Source organism: Plectropomus leopardus, chromosome 7 (assembly GCF_008729295.1).
Source record: "Plectropomus leopardus isolate mb chromosome 7, YSFRI_Pleo_2.0, whole genome shotgun sequence".
Taxonomy (NCBI): domain Eukaryota; kingdom Metazoa; phylum Chordata; class Actinopteri; order Perciformes; family Serranidae; genus Plectropomus; species Plectropomus leopardus.
This window is the reverse complement of record NC_056469.1, coordinates 20050019-20067865: the sequence shown is the minus strand read 5'-3', so window position 1 is coordinate 20067865 and position 17847 is coordinate 20050019. Positions and strand designations below refer to the sequence as shown.

The 17847-nt window shown below is 38.8% G+C and overlaps 1 protein-coding gene across 2 annotated transcripts in view; it reads right to left on the bottom strand.

The window, feature by feature from the left end:
* LOC121945100 (mannosyl-oligosaccharide 1,2-alpha-mannosidase IA) overlaps positions 1-17847 on the bottom strand; it is a 231244-nt gene that overhangs the window by 125108 nt on the left and 88289 nt on the right. For both annotated transcript variants that reach the window (XM_042489124.1, XM_042489125.1), the window contains exon 2: positions 7550-7646. In XM_042489124.1, coding sequence (XP_042345058.1) covers positions 7550-7646 — 97 coding nt within the window. The remainder of the gene's footprint in view (positions 1-7549; positions 7647-17847) is intronic.

Genomic DNA, 17847 nt, shown 5'->3' with positions numbered 1-17847 from the left:
GAGGGTCATGACAAAGGAGAGAAGAGAAGGATTACAGTAAAAATAGAAAGGAATGGAGGGCTGAGAGGAAGATTATAGTAAAGTGAAAGCGTGCCAGAGAAGGAGTGAGTGAGGAGGAAAATGTCTCTCTCTGCCTCTCTGTGGTTTGTGTGGTGCTTTTTTGAGTGTAGAGCAGATGGGATGTTCTGGTGACTTGCAGCATATTGACAAGCTTCTGACGCAAACGCTAACTGTAGATCCAATCTTGCAGCATTTCTGTTTACTCCGGGGATTAAATTAAAGAACACAGCATCCAATTTCATACCTGGCTTCCCGCACCACCCTTCACAAGGTGACATTTACTTGCTAGCATGATGCCCTTTCTCTCTTCCTCTTCCTTTCACTCACTGATAATACACTGGGTAGCAAACACAGATGTTTGGGAGCTGAAAATGATACCAGCTTTACACAGTATGGAAATATATTTGCTTATGGGATTAATCATGAAGTCGTCCCCCTCCCCCAACCTTTGGAGACTGGACTGTTTCTCAATTGCCAGAGACAAATCGCTGCTTTTATTGGTTGCATTATCGCCTGGATCTGCATTAAAGGTACAGTGCTTAGCTTCAAGGTGCAGATAAAGACGGCAATTAGCTGACAGAAGTTGAGGAATGCTATATCCATTATGATAAAATGAGTTCCTTCTATGTGAAATATATGTATAAAAAAAAAATACTACAACACTTTCTGTGACAAATTGATTTATAACACACATGCATAAGATGGCTGTAGAATTTCCATCTGGAGTCAGAAAATATGAGTCGACCTTTTGATCTGGTAAACTGTGTTGGAGAGCTTAGATGCTCCGTCAAGCCACATTATATATTTACATTGGGTCAAATAATTTCCTCTAATGTGAAACGTTGCTAATACTGCTGATCTAAAAATAGACTTAAAGCAGCAGTTTATATATTTTACTACAAACTTTAGCTGCTTTCACTAAATGTGTTTTTCCTCCAGCCACACAGTCGCTTTTGCTCTCACACACATTGCTCTATATAGAATGGATGTGTGTTTAAGGAATCAGACACTTAAATTTAATGGTTTTTAAGACCTTTTCAAAATTACTTTCACAAAATTTAAAACTGATTTTTGGATAAATCATCTTTTTATTCTTGATTTCTTTCAAAAGCATTGGAGTAAGGCTATAAGCACTGACAGAAGACATAACCTAAAAATTAACAAGAAAATCAGTAAAAAGTACAAGAAAATTACCTTAAGTTAGTTAGTTAGTTAGTTTTTAAAGAAGACAAAACAAAACAAAAAGAGGAGAAAGTTTTAAAAAAAGTGCTTGAAAACATAATTATTTCATAACACAGTTTTATATATAAAATTATGATAATCATAAAATACTTTTTCCCTAGCTTTTTATTTTTTTTCCTAGACATTTTGCTTTAAAATAAATCTACTAATTACGTACAGTTTCTGGGACATTTTATACCAAGTTGCTCACTGACTTTTTCCCCATGTTTTGAAAAGAAATCACACCAATTTACTCAGAGGCAAAGGCAAAGGTTTACGCAAAGGTTTGAATACCTGTGTCTGAAAGCACAAGAAAAGTGACGTCGCTCCAGGTTTTAAAAGGGTTAACAAAAGGGGTCTCTGTTTTGGAGCCAGCCTCAAGTGGCTGTTCGATGAAGTGCAGTTTTTGGCATTTCCGTGTCGACTTCACTGTTAAGCCTCAGAGGTTGCCTGAGGTTTTAAGTAGAATTATGGTTATTAGAGTGAGTTTAATCTTCATTATTCTAAGTGAAAGTCGTAGGTTCAGAGGTACTGCAAGTTTAAAGATTTGTAACATCAGAAATGTGGACTTTCACGAAGAAGAGTTTGGCTCATTGTAACAAAAACACACGAGATAAATGAAATTTGATAAAAATGTTTATGGCAATTAAAGACCTCACAAATTCAGAATAAAATCTATTCAATTACTTTTAAGGCCTAATATTTATAGAGTAGAATTTAAGACTGTTTTAGACTTTCTGAGGACCTGCAGACACCCTGTATAAACTACCTACTAAGCCAGAAGTGGGAGACAGCTCATGTAAATGAGTAACTGGAAGAGAAAGCCAAATATTTAGCTAGACAAAGAGACCAAGATGTTTTTCTCTGAAGCCTGCACACGCTAAACGCAGGTTTCCATAGAGACACCACACGGAGTATCTCCATGGTAGCTCTATGATTGCTCAGCTTGGGCTGTTTGTGTTTTCTACAACTTTCCGATGCCTGTGGAGATTGTTGATATTGGAGGCAACATAAAACAAGCTGAGAACAGGCTCTGTAATCTTCCCCTGTTCAGGAACACACATCACGCAAAGGCCTCCAAACGTCCCTCTGCATCACATCCCTCCACGATCACTTACAACACAGCCATCTATCTGTGAGAACAAGCACCGATGGGATGCTGATATAGCATAGTTTATATACAGGATCTGTAAGTAATATATAGCGATTGTTTGCTAATGTGCTCACCATCGCAATCTAATAAGCTGATATCAAGGCTCATTACTGGGAGTCTGTTTGGAGTCGACTTTCTGCCCTCCAGCAGTCACATATTGCTTAATGCAGCTTTAACACAAACAAATCACAGCAGCTGACTCTCTCAGCGTCTCTATCATTCCTCAAGTTTTATTATTGACAACAGTACAGTCCATTAGCTTTCAATGTCCTTGGCTGTTATTCCTTCTTAATGATGTGTCACATCACAAGCAGCGTAAATAGACGATGCCTTGATCACTCATCTTAAGGGGGGCCTATTACGCTTTCTTTATTTTCTGTCATTTATTTAATATTCGTATTAAGGATGTCAAAGCCAAAACTATTTATGACTGGTTACATATGTTGGTTAATTGTGCTACTTTTCAGTAGAACCCAGGTCTGGAAGGAGCTACAGAGTTCGCAGCACGGCTTATCACTGCAAATAACAGCTGCAATGACGATATGATGATCATGGATGTATAAATACAACTGGATACGCAGTTGGAGGAGGGCCCTGTTCATTCCTGTAAAGGTTGCTCAGTTGTGTTTGAAGTCAAACTAGTTTGACTAGTTTGACTTCTAGAAATAAAATGACCGGCATCTTCCACATCCATGGGTCCATAGAGCATGCACACTAGTGTTTTCTTTAATGTCACCTCTAAACTGCTCTGTTTTGCTTTATTTACGCAGTAGGATAATTCATCTCGATTTTACTAAAGTGAATTATAAGAATGTTAGTGCAAAATGATTTAAGGCCTATTTAAGTAAGAGGACGTTAACGCAACTCAAAAAGTCTGCTGACTTACAGACATCTCTTTGGCAATGTAAGTTTGTGAGCAAAAGTCTTTTTGGGCTCCATGGCATCACATGACAGACCTGTAAGTTGTATCTCCACAGTTTGGCTTCTGTGTAAAATTGGCTTCCACGCCCAGCATTTTTTCTGAGGGCTTTGAAGAGAAGCTGAGATTGCAGAGGGAGAAGTCTAATCAGAGCAGACGGAGCTTTTTCGGCAGGGGGCGCTTAAAGAGACAGGCGTTAACATGTAGCGTTTCAGACTGAGGGTGAATACAGGTGTATGACGTATGAGTAAAGTAATACTTGTTTGTTTGTTTGGTCTTTTTTACATTGAAGCATGTAAACATGTTCTGGAAGAAACCAAAATTATTAATCGGAAAATGGCCATAATAGGTCCGCTTTAAGACATTGCCTAAATGAAAACTAACAGATCTCTTTTCTTTGCAACATATAAAAATGCCATTCAACAAAAGTTTTCTGCAACTAAATATCAGCCCAATTAAACTATAAAAAAGGCAATTCAATCAACAATGTGCTACATTAAATTCCGCAAAGTGGGAAAATCAATTTGGCTTTATGTAATCTGGGCACTTATTATTTAATTTCACATAAAATTATATTTTATCTATGTCTTTCAGACTGAAGCAGGCAATGTATGGTGTTTGTTGGTGAAAGCACACAATTACTGAATGTCAATTAAAATGTCCTGACATCAATCAAGTTGTTTGTTGATTCCTATTCAATTAATTTGACAACAAAGATAAAGCAAAATGTAGAAAAGAGCAACTGTGAACTGTTATTACTTGAAACAAGGCTATGAGGTCTACTTTATGTGGACACAAAATCATCTTCTGCTACTTAAATGGTGAAATATATTGTAGATTTTTATGTTTTCTTTCTGTGGGCACTCCTGGGCCATCAGCTCCTCTCCTTCCTTTAACTCGAACTCAAACCGCCTATCCTCTTATTCTTTGTACATTTACCTGACTATCAGGTATGAGTGAGCAAATTAACTTACAAATCCTTTCATCATAAATATGTACTTTGCATTTTTGCTGAACGCAGCTTACTCATTGCATGGAGCGGCCTCTTAGACGGATTCTCTGACTTTTAAAAAAGCTGCTCTTAACTTCACGCAAAATCAAGGATTTTTTTTTGGCAGATTTCATCAGAAAATAAATCTATATTGGCTGCTTTGAAATATAGCACCCATCACATAATTTAAGGACAGTGCTTCAAAAGGATTCAGCTTAACTATGAACTTGGCAACCTCGAGGGAACGAGAGCAGCTGAGAGATCACAAACTGTATTTTCAAGAGAGCTTGCATCATCGCCCTAATAATCCCGAGTCCCTACAGATGTGAGGGAGACCTCAGGTATGAAAGACAGTACCTGTCCAGGACTTATTAAGAGCTGATCCACCTTTTATTAAAGGCTTCTTTATGGGATTTCACTCTGACTCGGCGGTGTGAACTGAGTGATACGCTCTGCTGCAGAGGACCTGAGGACCCCTCCGGATCTGCCTCCAATTAGAGGCTGCTGGAGACTGAGACACCTCTGGCAGGTTGAGAGGCTCCCCGTGCAGAGTGAAAGGTAAGGATGATACGGTGACAAAAGCTCACTGAGGCGCAAACAGGCGCCTTTTACCGTTCAACTGACAGCTTAAAACAGACGAAGAACAGAAGATTGTCTTTAAAAAAAGCACTCATTTTGATTGTTTTTGATTACCAATGAAAAATCCTCATTTTTCTGTTAGCTTTTTCTCCCTTTTCACTGTGAGTTAAAAGCTTACTTTCACTCTTGATTGAGGAATGAAACCTCCTTAACCCTCTCCCCCCAAAAAGCAAGAAAATACAACAAAAACAAGACTGTAGTACAATACCCTACAAAATTACGACCTTCAATGGAATACTTGCAGTTAAAGGATTAGTTCGGTATTTTTCAACCTTGACCTTATTTCCCCCAAGTGATGAAGTGACTGACAGGAACAACAATTTCCCCCTTAAAGGTTTTTTTATGGGGATTTTCTCCTCATCTGCTGTAAAGGTCCAAGGACGGATGGTGTTGTATGTTGTAAGGCTCTCTGTGGTAAACTGTGATTTGGAATACTGAGCTATATAAAAACAAAAAAAAAATTGAACAAAATTTTTGAAAATGGCCCAGCATTCAGCGAGACTGCTACAGCTGGCTACGGCCCAGTAGGATGCCACTAAAGGTGTTTAGGCTATTATTTCAAGTGTCTGACAATATTATGGAAAGTATCTCGACAGACACAGACCCTTTTGTTAAAGAGCAAGACCCTTTTTTTTTACCCAGATATGAACAAAAACAAACTACTGTCAAAAACGGTGCATTTCTCCGCAAGTATGTGATACATTTTTGCTCGGTGTTTTGGAGAGATTGCTCATGTTTTCGCCCCCTACGTGTGACAACAACATCAACTGGACAAGTATAACCTGACTTTGGAGCGTGTTATTGAGTGTGTGTGTGTGTGTGTGTGTGTGTGTGTGTGTGTGTGTGTGTGTGTGTGTGTGTGTGTGAGAGAAGAGTGGCAGAGCTGACCTTGCCCCGCCCCTCGCACATGCAGCAGGCTGCCCAACTCCACCACACAGAGCTCTCCTCTGGATTGAAGAGCACGAATGCATCATAGATTACTGTTTTAATCTTGATGCAAAATAACTTGGATTTGGTGAGCCTAAAATAATAATTCTTTAATAACTCTGTCCTGGTTCCCTTATAATACCAGGGTTTTGGTACCCATCCCTACCTTTAAATCATCCATTTAGATGTGAAATGTAGTGGCTCTATACACACTTAGTCTGGTGGGTGTCATGATGGTGATATTGGCAAAGTTGTTGGTAAAACAAAAAGGTCAACTTCTGCAGGAATCTTTTTTCATAAGTTATAAGACACTTAGAATAATCTGTCTGAGCTTGTCAGTGACAAAAACCAGCACTTTTAAAGGAAATTGGCACTGCACAATTGCCCATTAACGTTAACATTGCAGCCTATTTCGCCTCTGCTGTCTGCAGCTGTCTCACTCAATACTGGTCCAATTTTTAAAAAATGTTGTCTCCATTAGTGACTTAGACACAACACCAATAAAAAACAGGATACAGGCTGAAAAATACCTGAATTACCTTTTAAGGCAGCAATTACCAATTATTTTAAGTATTATTTGTCCATTACATCATTTGATCTGTAAAACGACCCAAAATAATGACAAATGGCCCTCAGAATCTCCCAGGGCCCAGGGTGACGCCTTTATATGCTTGTTGTTGTTATTTTTGTCTGATCCAGAGGCAAGTCTTACTTAGATGATTACTCAGTGTCAAAATTGTTGTATACAGTAAACCAGCAGTTCCAAATGGGGAAAAACCGGCTTGAAGTGGAAAGTGTGAAAGAAGCACAAGAAGAATACACAGATATATATAATTATTTAGAGAAATATAAATAAACTATCTGCAGGAAAGACACAACATGCAGCTAACCACCTCACTGTCCACCACAATGATTCCCTATTGCTATTCTGATAAAAACATCACCTGCACAACCACGTCCAATGTCTAATTATGGAAGACACAGCACAGTCCACACATCAGAAATAAAGGATTAACATTTCTTCGCTGATTCTTTACTTTTAAGAGGGTTGGCTTCCCGTTTTTCCTTAAATGCAGCTTTAGGGGCAGCCTGTACTGTTCTCTTTTCCTTGCGTTATCTGTTACTGCTTTTATAAAATCAAAGCAGCTCAATGTAGAATATAAGTCCTGCATTTTTCAGTTAATGACACACTTATCTTTTTCCTTTGTTTCTTAGGAACCAATATTCTTCCATTTGACTTGAGGGAAGCTGTTTCTTTAATTAATTGATCATCAGCCTTACTGCAGTCTTTTCTTGTTTATTATACTTTTGTAAACCACAACTCAACTAAACTTGCTAGCTCTTGGCTTTCTTCCTTGTCATTGTTAATAAAAGTACAAAAGGCAAAGCAAAAGATTGTGAGCTTATTGGGAGTTTGTTGAAGAAATCTGTGAATTCTGCTCATTTTATGGTACAAGAAATGATTAAAATTTTCAGCAACTGTTACATTGCTTCCATGCAACATAATGACAATAGGTTTATCTGTATTTGCCCAGTTTTGTGCTAGAAACCTTTCCAGAAAAAAATGTCAATAGGTCTTGAAAAAAAACTTTGTGACCTTTCTGGACTTTGAAGCCTGGAGCAAAATGCTGACACTCACCAAACATGTTGCCAATATGTCCGTTTCTCGTCAAAGGCCGCAGCTCATTCTTGCCCCAGGCGTAGCGCTTGTAGTTGTCCCAGGCAAACTTCATCATCTGTAACATAAACAGAGACGTAACGGTCACTGGACTGATAGCAAAGCAACACACCTCCAGACCCAGACATAATTAAACTGGTGCAGCTCAAAGGCAAAGGGAATGATGGCTTGTTGATCAGACAGGATTAAGGACGAGCTTGCAATTAACACATATAAACCGCCCCGCTAAACAATAAGACTGACATTTACCCCCAGCTACTCCACCTAAATTAAAGATTGAGCGATGTCAGCAGATGAAAAGCAGGTTTAACAGATAAGAACGCATCTCGGAGAAGAAAGTGTTGACATTGATGCTCTCCTCCTCCCCAACTGCTAATAAAAAAGTGATCTGTCTGTGATTTGATGTGATGTGAAGAGGGTCGCCTGCAGCGACAGGGTTACAATTAGCATGGAAACACATGAAAGGAAAGTTGGTTTATATTAATCAAATATATTCACGAACATCCAAAAAGAAAACTTGAAAAAGAGCATGCCAACATGCTCACAATGACAAGACCAGACAGAGTAGAACGCGCACGGGTGCTGGATAATAAAAAAACTAATTGAAGGGAAAAGTCAAGAAACAAAATCCACTCAATATACTGATAGCTCCCAGCTAATTACATTTTATCTTACAGAGCAACAATTCAATCAGAGATCTTTGTCAGGCATTGCGAAACAGATATCACAAAGCAGACGAAGTAAATATAGATAATGACACAGCTGCCGGCCTTGTTTTTGCAGGTGTAATGTCTGCCATGAAGGGTTGCAACAGTATGAAGTTTTCACGATACAGTAACTGTCTCTGAAAATATTGTGGTTTCACTATCTCATGGTATTACTGAATATCAGTGAAAATGACCCTTACATGAATGAAAACTGAAGTTTTTTTTTGTTGCACAAACTAACTATAATTGAAACTTTTTTTTATTAAAGAGTGTGTATAAAGTCTCCCTTTTAAAAGCAGCTTAAATAAAGGAGAGATTCTCCACTTGCGTTTCTTTTTCAATACATTAGATAAATAAAGTACAAAATGTGATCATCCTTAATGTTCATACCATGGTATACCTTAAAACTGGCATATTGCTGCAACACTACTACTATGTTCACCACTTAAGTTAAGCTTATAAGCATGCTAGCATTTGCTAATCTGCACTAAATACTCAGTATAACCAAGGCTCATGGGACCGGTATTAATTTGGCAGGTATTTGGTCAGAATAAAAAGTTAGACCTGATGTTGGGGCTGAATTTAAATGATCACCAAAGCTAATTTATCCAAGGTCAAGGTCAATGGTCAAGATCAAATTTATTTATATAGTACATTTAAAAACAACAAAGGTTGACCAAAGTGCTGTACAAAAGTACTGGACAAAATAAATAGTCAATAAAAATACATAAAATGCAGAACAAAATGCACAAGTAAAAACAAACACAAAGGGGCTCATAAAAATATTCACAATATATTCAAGTTTATGTCATTTTTGTCATTTTGTTTGTCATTAAAAAGTAAAAATGTTAATCTCATGGCGGCACTAAAGGAAAGTCAGAGGGTTGCCATAGTCAATAGGATTTAACTGCTAAGGACCATGAATGTCTATGCAAATTATCTTGGCATTTAATAGTTGTTGTGATATCTCAATCTGGACCAAAGCAATCTGAGATAGTCATTCCTACAAAATGTTAACTAACATAATAACCACCACATGCCAGACTGCGATATTACACTCAGGAATGTTTTGAGTTTGTTGAAAGAGAATATCAGTTGAAAACGACTCTTTAAAAATGCAGCTATCCTACTTTTTTTAATTTAATTTCTGCCAGTTGTGTCCAGTTAAACTTTTCGTCTGTTCAATAGAATAGTTTTAGAATTAATTTACATTTTCTTAAATTCAACAAGCAGTTTGTTGCATTTTAGCAGTATACTGAGAGCAGCAGAAAACTTAATACATTATATTTGTTTTTCACAAGTAATTTTGTCATTCAGCAATATTATCGCATATTTTCTTCATATTGTGCAGCCCTAGCTTATATCTCACAACATCGCTTTGTTGTTATGGCAATTAACTTAGATGAGGCCATGTTTCTTGGATGTTTATCTTCTTGTTTACACTGATGTCTCTCATGTCAATATGCAACATGTTAATTGAGCAGTAGCCGTGTAAGCCGTGATCCTTAATTATACAACTGCAATCATTACTTCTCCAGCAAGTTATTGTCATTTCTTGATAAAAATGAGACAACGCTTTCTTGATATCATCATATTTTTCATATGACACACATGAACATAGCCCTCAAAATAATTACACAAGTACACTTGACTCAAGTGCAATGACACACTCATGAAATTCAATTGTTTTCTGCATGATCACACAATTATGAAGAGAGTGAGTCCCCTCCATGCAATGTGTTAAAAGATGGACAGATAGGCCAGGATTTGATTTTTTTTTTTTCCCTCTCTGGATTTTCACTGTAACACGATGTCATTGCTATTATCAATACTACATGAGATTCCTGGCTCTCCAGAGGTGGGCTCGTATAAGCCTCCGAGAAATAGACAACATGAATCCGATTACCTCTGACAAGGCCTCCAGCTGAAAATCCTCTCACCCTAAAAAAGCTCATTATAAACACCTCAAAGACTACAGAGCTGCAGCTATTTCTCACACTGAAACAACAGCCTCAGTGTCCATAGAAGACACAAATGTTCAACTAAATGTTAAATGTCCTTCAGGTTTAGGAAAACAGCGACAGCAGGTCAGGGAGCTGAGATTTGATTACAGGTGAATTATGCCATTAAACTATTTTGAAGGTACTGTGCCAGTTTCAGTTGTGATTTGGCATTTGTGCTGCAACACACTGAAGCACTGAAAGTGCTGAAAAACATTCATAGATCAGAAGAAACAACACATAAGGGTCATCTTTTTTTTTTTTTTAGTTTTTGTTGTTTTTGTTTTTATCCATGGCTTGAATCTAAGAAAGCAGCATTTTAAACAGAACTTTTTCCATTTATAAAAACAAATACTAATCATTTATGCAGTAGCAATCTCACAGAGAGTGAAAAACAAGCGCACAAAGCGATTAAAGGGAATAGCACCAATGATTATGGTGGAAATATTTAATTTTGTGTGCTGGAGAACAAAATACTCGGTGCCAGTTTGATTGTGTCCCGACAGGATGTTCTGCCTCCCGGAATGAAAACCAGCAAATGTCTCAAGTTATATTTGAAACTTACTCCATCTTTTATAATGCCAGCTTGTCTCACTCCTCCTGCAGCTTTATAAGCAGAAGAACAAAAGTAATATGAAAAAAAAAATCTTTGCACAAAATGTGGGACTTGGTAAATGTTAGAACTCCATGTCCCGCTGCGTTTATTTGAAGGATGTATTCATTCAGACTGGACGTCATACCCCCTTTGCAGAAATGATCAAATGGCATGATGGGACCTGCGAGGGAAGCAGGGCTTTACGACCACCATCAAATAAATGTCGAGGAAAGTAGAAAACGGGCAGATGGCATGCTCAAACTGCATGACTGAAGGCATAGAAAATGTAAAATGGCAGCATTAATCAGTGATGACACGACTTCATAAGATGCTGAAAGAAGGTATTTATACCCGCTGGCATTAAGAAATTATGACAGACATTTCTCACTTTTTTATCACTTAGATGATTTATCCAAACAATAAGCAACTGATTACTTTAGTTACAGCTCTGGATTGATACATAACTTGTCACAAAGAAACTTTGAATGTCTCACCTTTTTCATGATAATATTAGCTCAAGTATGAAAGTACGAATATATAATCTTCAGACCTATCATTATATGTTGTTTTTGAGTACTTCACGGCAACGTATAACAATAATTCCTAATTATATAGTTAATCAAATTAAAGCAATCTGGACTCAGACAAGCAGCACAGAATTATAAAGACACTTGTTTTAAACGTCAGAAAGTATTTCTGTGGATGCAGCTACAGAGGTGAGTCAAACAGAACTGCGGAGCGCTCAGGATTTCCGAGGAATGCTGCCCGCTTCCTTTCAGCACCCATGTTAACAAGTTGAGCTGTTTACACAGGGCACCCTGCAGCCCTGATCTCTGTGGCTGGCTAGCAATAATGCTGCAATAGTTTCTGTGTCAAGTGAGCAAATCTGGCGAGAAAACACAGATAATCTCTTATGAAGAATATAAACAATATAGAAAATGATATAAATGATCTGATTGTGATAAATAAAAAAAAATATGCGTCCTATGCTTCCAAATATTTGTCAGTTGTGTCTAAATAGAGAGCAAGAAAGATGAGCAGACGCATATTTGTGTTATTAGAACAAGAGCAGAAGCTCCTGCTCTTGGTCAAAAAAAGAATTGCTGACCAGTGCGGAGAAATGCGCTTCGGGTGTCAACAGCCAGGTGGCGGTGCGACAATTGACATACCAGGGCACTTCCTAGTCTGGTGTGAACATGGCTTCAGGCAATGTACAGCCTGCGGGCCAAATCTGGCCCACAACAGGGTGCTGGGTGGCCTCCCCAACTGTTTTCTATCTCACAATTAAAATACATTGATTAACACTGGAATTTTTCTTTTTTGTTTGTATTTTTTATGTAAAAAAGGTGCCAGAGTGCATAAAAACATCTTTTTTTATCAGACCCCCCGATAGAGCTCCTGCTAAGTCCTGAATGTTGTCAAATCCTAAAAAACGCGCCTGGCCTTGGTACACCTGACCTGTGCAGAGCTGCTGTGATTAGATTTACCTTTCTGCAAAAAAGAGTGAGGACAGCAAACATCAAAAGGTTAAAAACTGGCAATTTATTTATTATATATATTGATTAATATGATTGATGCTTATATATGGACTGGCCTCCTGTCATTTTGTTAAAGTGGCTCCTAAGCGAAACAAGTTGAGTATACCTGGTCTAAAGTTTAGAACACTAGATTCAGTGCTTTTAAATACTTTTCAAGACCCGCACAAGGAAAACCTTTGTTTTCATGCCAAAATGTGAGCACCATCAAACTCACACTCCATAAGAATATGTGGCTCAGCCTCCTGCTGCTGCACACTGAAGATGTTTCATTCCAGTGGAGGGAGACAGATATCTGGCATTGTTTTCACATCCCTGCTGTTGAGCGCTGCAGAGGGTCAGAGTGTGGGAGGACCGGGGTCACGCAGCCGTAGGATTGCTGATGTAACAACCCATCATCACAGCACACAACACACACAGCGCTAATCAATAGCAGCAGCCAAAGCCGAGCACACCACCCCCAACGCTGCTTCTCCAAGAGAGAGGAATGGATGAATGATTCATTTCCAGGGGCACAAAAAGCAGACACAGACATGATTTGACAGGACGCTGACCGTTCTCTGGTTCAACTAATTGGCTGGTTGTTAGGGTGAGGAGATCAATAACTGAACACAGAGCCAGTGATTAAAATGAACCAGGGATTGACCAGGGGTACAACATGCCGATACCAAAACTGTGGGTCAGAGGTTATGCTCTGCTGATCATGAGATCAACGATGGTAACACAACATCACCCAGATCATAATGTGACACAAGCAGTTGCATCAGTGATTAAATGTATGCCGTATCAACTAAGACAGGAGGCAGAGATGTAATATCACAGATTTAATTGTATCCAACACAAAGAAAGACCCTTAAAACTGCAACTATATTGATTCCTTCTCCTCTTTAAAGAGAAATTCTCTTTTTAAATCCCTGAGAAGTATAAATAATCTATTTACTCTCAAAGATGTCTATACTTTGCTCTACTGAAAATCAACTTTGTTGCCCAGTCTTAAACATTTGTTACAGAATTGGGTTTTAAATTTCTTTTCTGCATCAAGACATAATCTGCATTTAAGAACTGTTTTCCCCCCCGCCCTGGCAGCATAGCCACCGTGGGCCATTGGTGAGGCTTTTCAAGTCTGCTTAGTCCATCACTGCAAAAACTTATCCAACAAGGTCCAACAAGTTTAACAGTTTGAAAGAATGATGATGATGCAGAGGCAAAGAATCACCTGGCACACAGCAGAGACGATCCGAACTGAGATTTCTTTGAGGCAATCACGTATAAAGAAGAAAAAAAGAAGAGATAACAAGCAACTTCTAAACCAAAAGCACTGTTACAAAGGAAGAGACAGTATAATGAGATGTTGCCAGAGGGAGAGGTCTGAATCTGGAGTTTAGATGAAGTGATAAGTCCTCTGAAGGGTAAGACTGTGCTAATATTTTAATAATGTAACCAACGGCAACCCACAGTAACCGTAAAACAAAATGAAATTACTGCCATAATCATTAGCATGGGGGTTTTCCCACTAGGTTATTCCCAAAGAGTGTAACTGTGTGGTTTTTCTCTCATGACTTGGTTGTAGTTTAGCACTGACGCTGTGCATCAGCTGTTTCCACTTTTTGGTTTTACATATGAGCTGTTCCCTGGGAAGACATGCTGCTTGGTATTTGGGATGGCTTGCTAGGATGACGGTCTTTGATTTCAAATCAGCTAGTCAGCACAGATGGCTTCTCTGAGGCTGCAGCTTAATGATTCTGGTGAGAAGTGCAGGTAACGGTTACCAGCTACTTTGCAGACAAGCAGATCTTTTACAGGAAAAAGATTTGTCTGGCTGCCTCGGCAATTCACATTCACTGTGGTTTTTGCTAATTAGCCAACAGTGTGGGCTGAAGCAGGATGCACCACCAGTGAATATCACTACACTGGTTCATCGTAAACATGGTGCTGGCAGCTGGGCTTGGACTCAGTGGCGCCCGGATGGCCCAGGAGAGGTAGCTATGCAGAGATTAACTGGTGGGCTGAACAATTTGTAGCTTATTCTGGACAACTAATTAGAGCAGATCTTCTGCTTAAGGCACAGAAACAGTCCTCATCCCCCCCTGATATTACCACGCTGTCTCAGCTGTGTGGGTTTCTTCAAAGAAGCCTGCTGTGGGAAACTCTACAGCACACTACACTTCTGATATAATGACAGTTTTTTTTAAAACCAGGCAAGATGCTTATCAGATGCTGTATGTGTGATAAATACACACCATACAAAATTATGTTATATTTTATAAAAAATTACAAGTACAAAAAAAGCCTTATTAAGTGCTGAAAAGTAAAGCAAAGGTTGTGGAGTTCAAGAAGTTGGATTATCTGTGTGTGTGTTGACTAAAAAGCAGAAGCGCACCATTAGCACTGCTGCAGCAGACAACGAGAGCTGAGCTACGTCCTGCTAATTAAACCGTGTTTCAGCATGCTCTTACTCTTGTGCATGTTTTATTGTTTTTATTTTTTTTTCAAGAAAAATGTAATTAAATTTAAAAAAGCAAAATGGTAATTGCACTCACTAAAACTTGCAGATAGCTTTAGACATGGTTCAGTTTACAACAGTAACACTGTAAATCTTTAAAAAAGGAAAATATTTCAGACTCCTTGGTTTGTGGTGTGCTACAGTCTTGAAAAAAAAACACCCTAAGTGCAGTGCAGTGGTTACACAACATGGTAAAACACTTCTAGAGCTCAGAATTTGATTCTCACTAGGTTTGTCCATGTTGACAATGTACGCACTTGTGGTACTGTCTGACACTTTGGATGAAAGCATCTGTCAAACAGCATGCAGTATGAGATCAGAAGCAGCCCTCTGCATGCAAATGTACGCGTCTCCAGAGTTGGTCATACTTGGTCATACAGCATACAGTGTCTTGGGGGAAAGGAAAGTAGCAATGGATAAGGATAGTAAGGTAAGCATGACAGAGTTATTTGGTTTGGCTCTATTCAAAAGATAAATGAATGAAAAATTAACAACAACCATTTTGATGTAAGCTATTTCGATTGACTGCGTAGTCTTAAATGGCAAGACTGTTTTCCACAGCGGGACTGACCTTAAACCAAATGCACACTTGCCTTTCTCGTGAACATGTCAACATTCTTGTTTTCATCAACAAGAGTGAACCTCAGATGGAAAATCTGTTTTAAGTTTTGAGGGGAGAGGAGATGAGAAGAACTGGGCATTTTGTAAATTTATAGGCCCATTTCTCCCATTTTGAGGAGTTAATAATATATATATATATATATATATATATATATATATATATATATGTGAATAGATTCTTTATATCAAACAGTAACTTGATTCAAAATAGCATTATGCATCTGATTAAGTGCTGTGCATTACTATTGCTGCTACCATGCTCTTTAAGGTGAATTCGAAAAATAGATTTTCCTCCACAAGGAATCCATCCTCCCTCGAATAATTCATGCGATGACTCGCTCCGGGAAAACATTACTCTTGCCCATCGCTAAGTTTATTATGTATCCTAAAGCAACAGAAAGCCATCCTGATTTAGGGAAGAGAAAACACTGGTTAAAATCTATTGTACACTTTTGAAGAAACCGAGAAAATGAGAAGATCACAATGAGAGATTTTGAGGTTTGTTGTTTTCTGAGGCAACTAAGCTGCCACATGGCAAGGCAGCTGTTTAGAAACCACTCGCCATAATTGCACTATAGTCCAAAACGGAAAGAAGTCGCATCACATCGGATGGCAGGGTTAAGAGAGTAACTCTGCCAACTATCAGTCATCTTTTTAACAGCTTACTGTGGTGTCAGTCAGTCGAGCTGGTTCTCAGTTGCTCTCAAACTGAGACACTTACAGTAGGCTTTATTTAGATTTCCTTAAATTTACTTCACAGGGACAATGTGGAGTCAGCCTATAAAATATAAAATGAATACAAAAAAATAAATAAATACACATATATGAAAACAGTGCATATCTACACACGGAAGGGAAAATCATGCAATAAAAGTAAAGAATAAGCAGAGGATGTAGCCTGTGGGAACTCCAATTTTCTTTGTTTTTGCTAGGGATGCATAACAATATCAGGACGTCATTGGTATCAGCCGATATTGGTTTTAAAATGAAATATCAGAATCGGCCAACATGCTGATTTCTGCCAATATGACAAACCAATATTTTTCTTCATTTAATTTTTTAAATTGACATAGTGGACATGTTCCAAACATCAACTCTAAGTGAAAGTATTCTTCTTATTTTGCACAAAGAACAAATATGACATACATTAAAAAGCATTGTATTTCATGTCTCCATCTGCTGGAGGGTCATCACAATAAGAGTAGGCATAGGAAATTACGTGGGGAAAAAAGCTGATATACATCCATATTGGCATCAGTTATCGGCCAAATGAGTTGTTGTATATTGGCATGCATATCGGCATATCGGCAAAAATACATTATTGTGCATCCTTAGTTTTCACACTGTGCGTGCTTCCACATTTTATTTAGTAAAATAATCAAAACGCAGTCTCTGTTCTTGATACATTGACAAAAATCTGTAAACCACATTGACCACACTACTTCTCCCTTAAAACAACATGGATCATTTCATACCACATGGACAAGAAGCTTAGAAATATACATAAAGCATGCCTCAAAGCACACTTGACACTTTCCCACCCAGCACATTTTGTAATGCAGTTGTTATGTTTGGTTCCACGAGCGGGGCATCCCTTTAATCTGAGGAGGCTTTGGGTGGATCATGGATAATAAATCATCGCAGCACCCCGACATGGCAGCCCCGAGACTCTGCTGCGTTAACAAGGTGCTGTGTCATCACCTGAAACCAGGAGACCTTTTGGCAGAGAAGATACAGAATCAGCTTTCTCCCACTGTTTCCCCCTGAACTTCCCACTCTAACTCGCACCCCCGCTCCCCTCATACTTCCGCCAGCTTCCAGTATTAGACCTGCCCTGGAGCACAGCCATTTCCTGCCTATTAAAATCGCATTTATGGTGAGCAGTGACAGAGCCTTGTGGGTCTCTGAAGGCCAGCGAGGTCTCATCCTGAGTCAGCACAACACTATGGTCAATTAAAGGCAAGTCCAAAAACAAGAGCCAAAGTAGGACAACCAGGCAACCCTGAGCTGCAGATCATTCAAGCATGGAATTAATGAACGCCTGGAATCAATCTCAGAGTCAGATGACAACATGTGCTGAATACGAGGATGTAGGTCTGGTTCACAAGTGTGTGTGTGTTGTTGGGGGAGGGCACAATTGGTTATTATGATTTCCATAACCAAAAAAAACCAAAAACAATTCTATGTAAAAATCTTCATTGTTGGGGCACGCAGTAGCTTATGTGGTACAGCAGGCACCCCGTGTACAAGGGCCACAGCGGCTGTGGGTTTGACTCCAACCTTGGCCCTTTGCTGCAT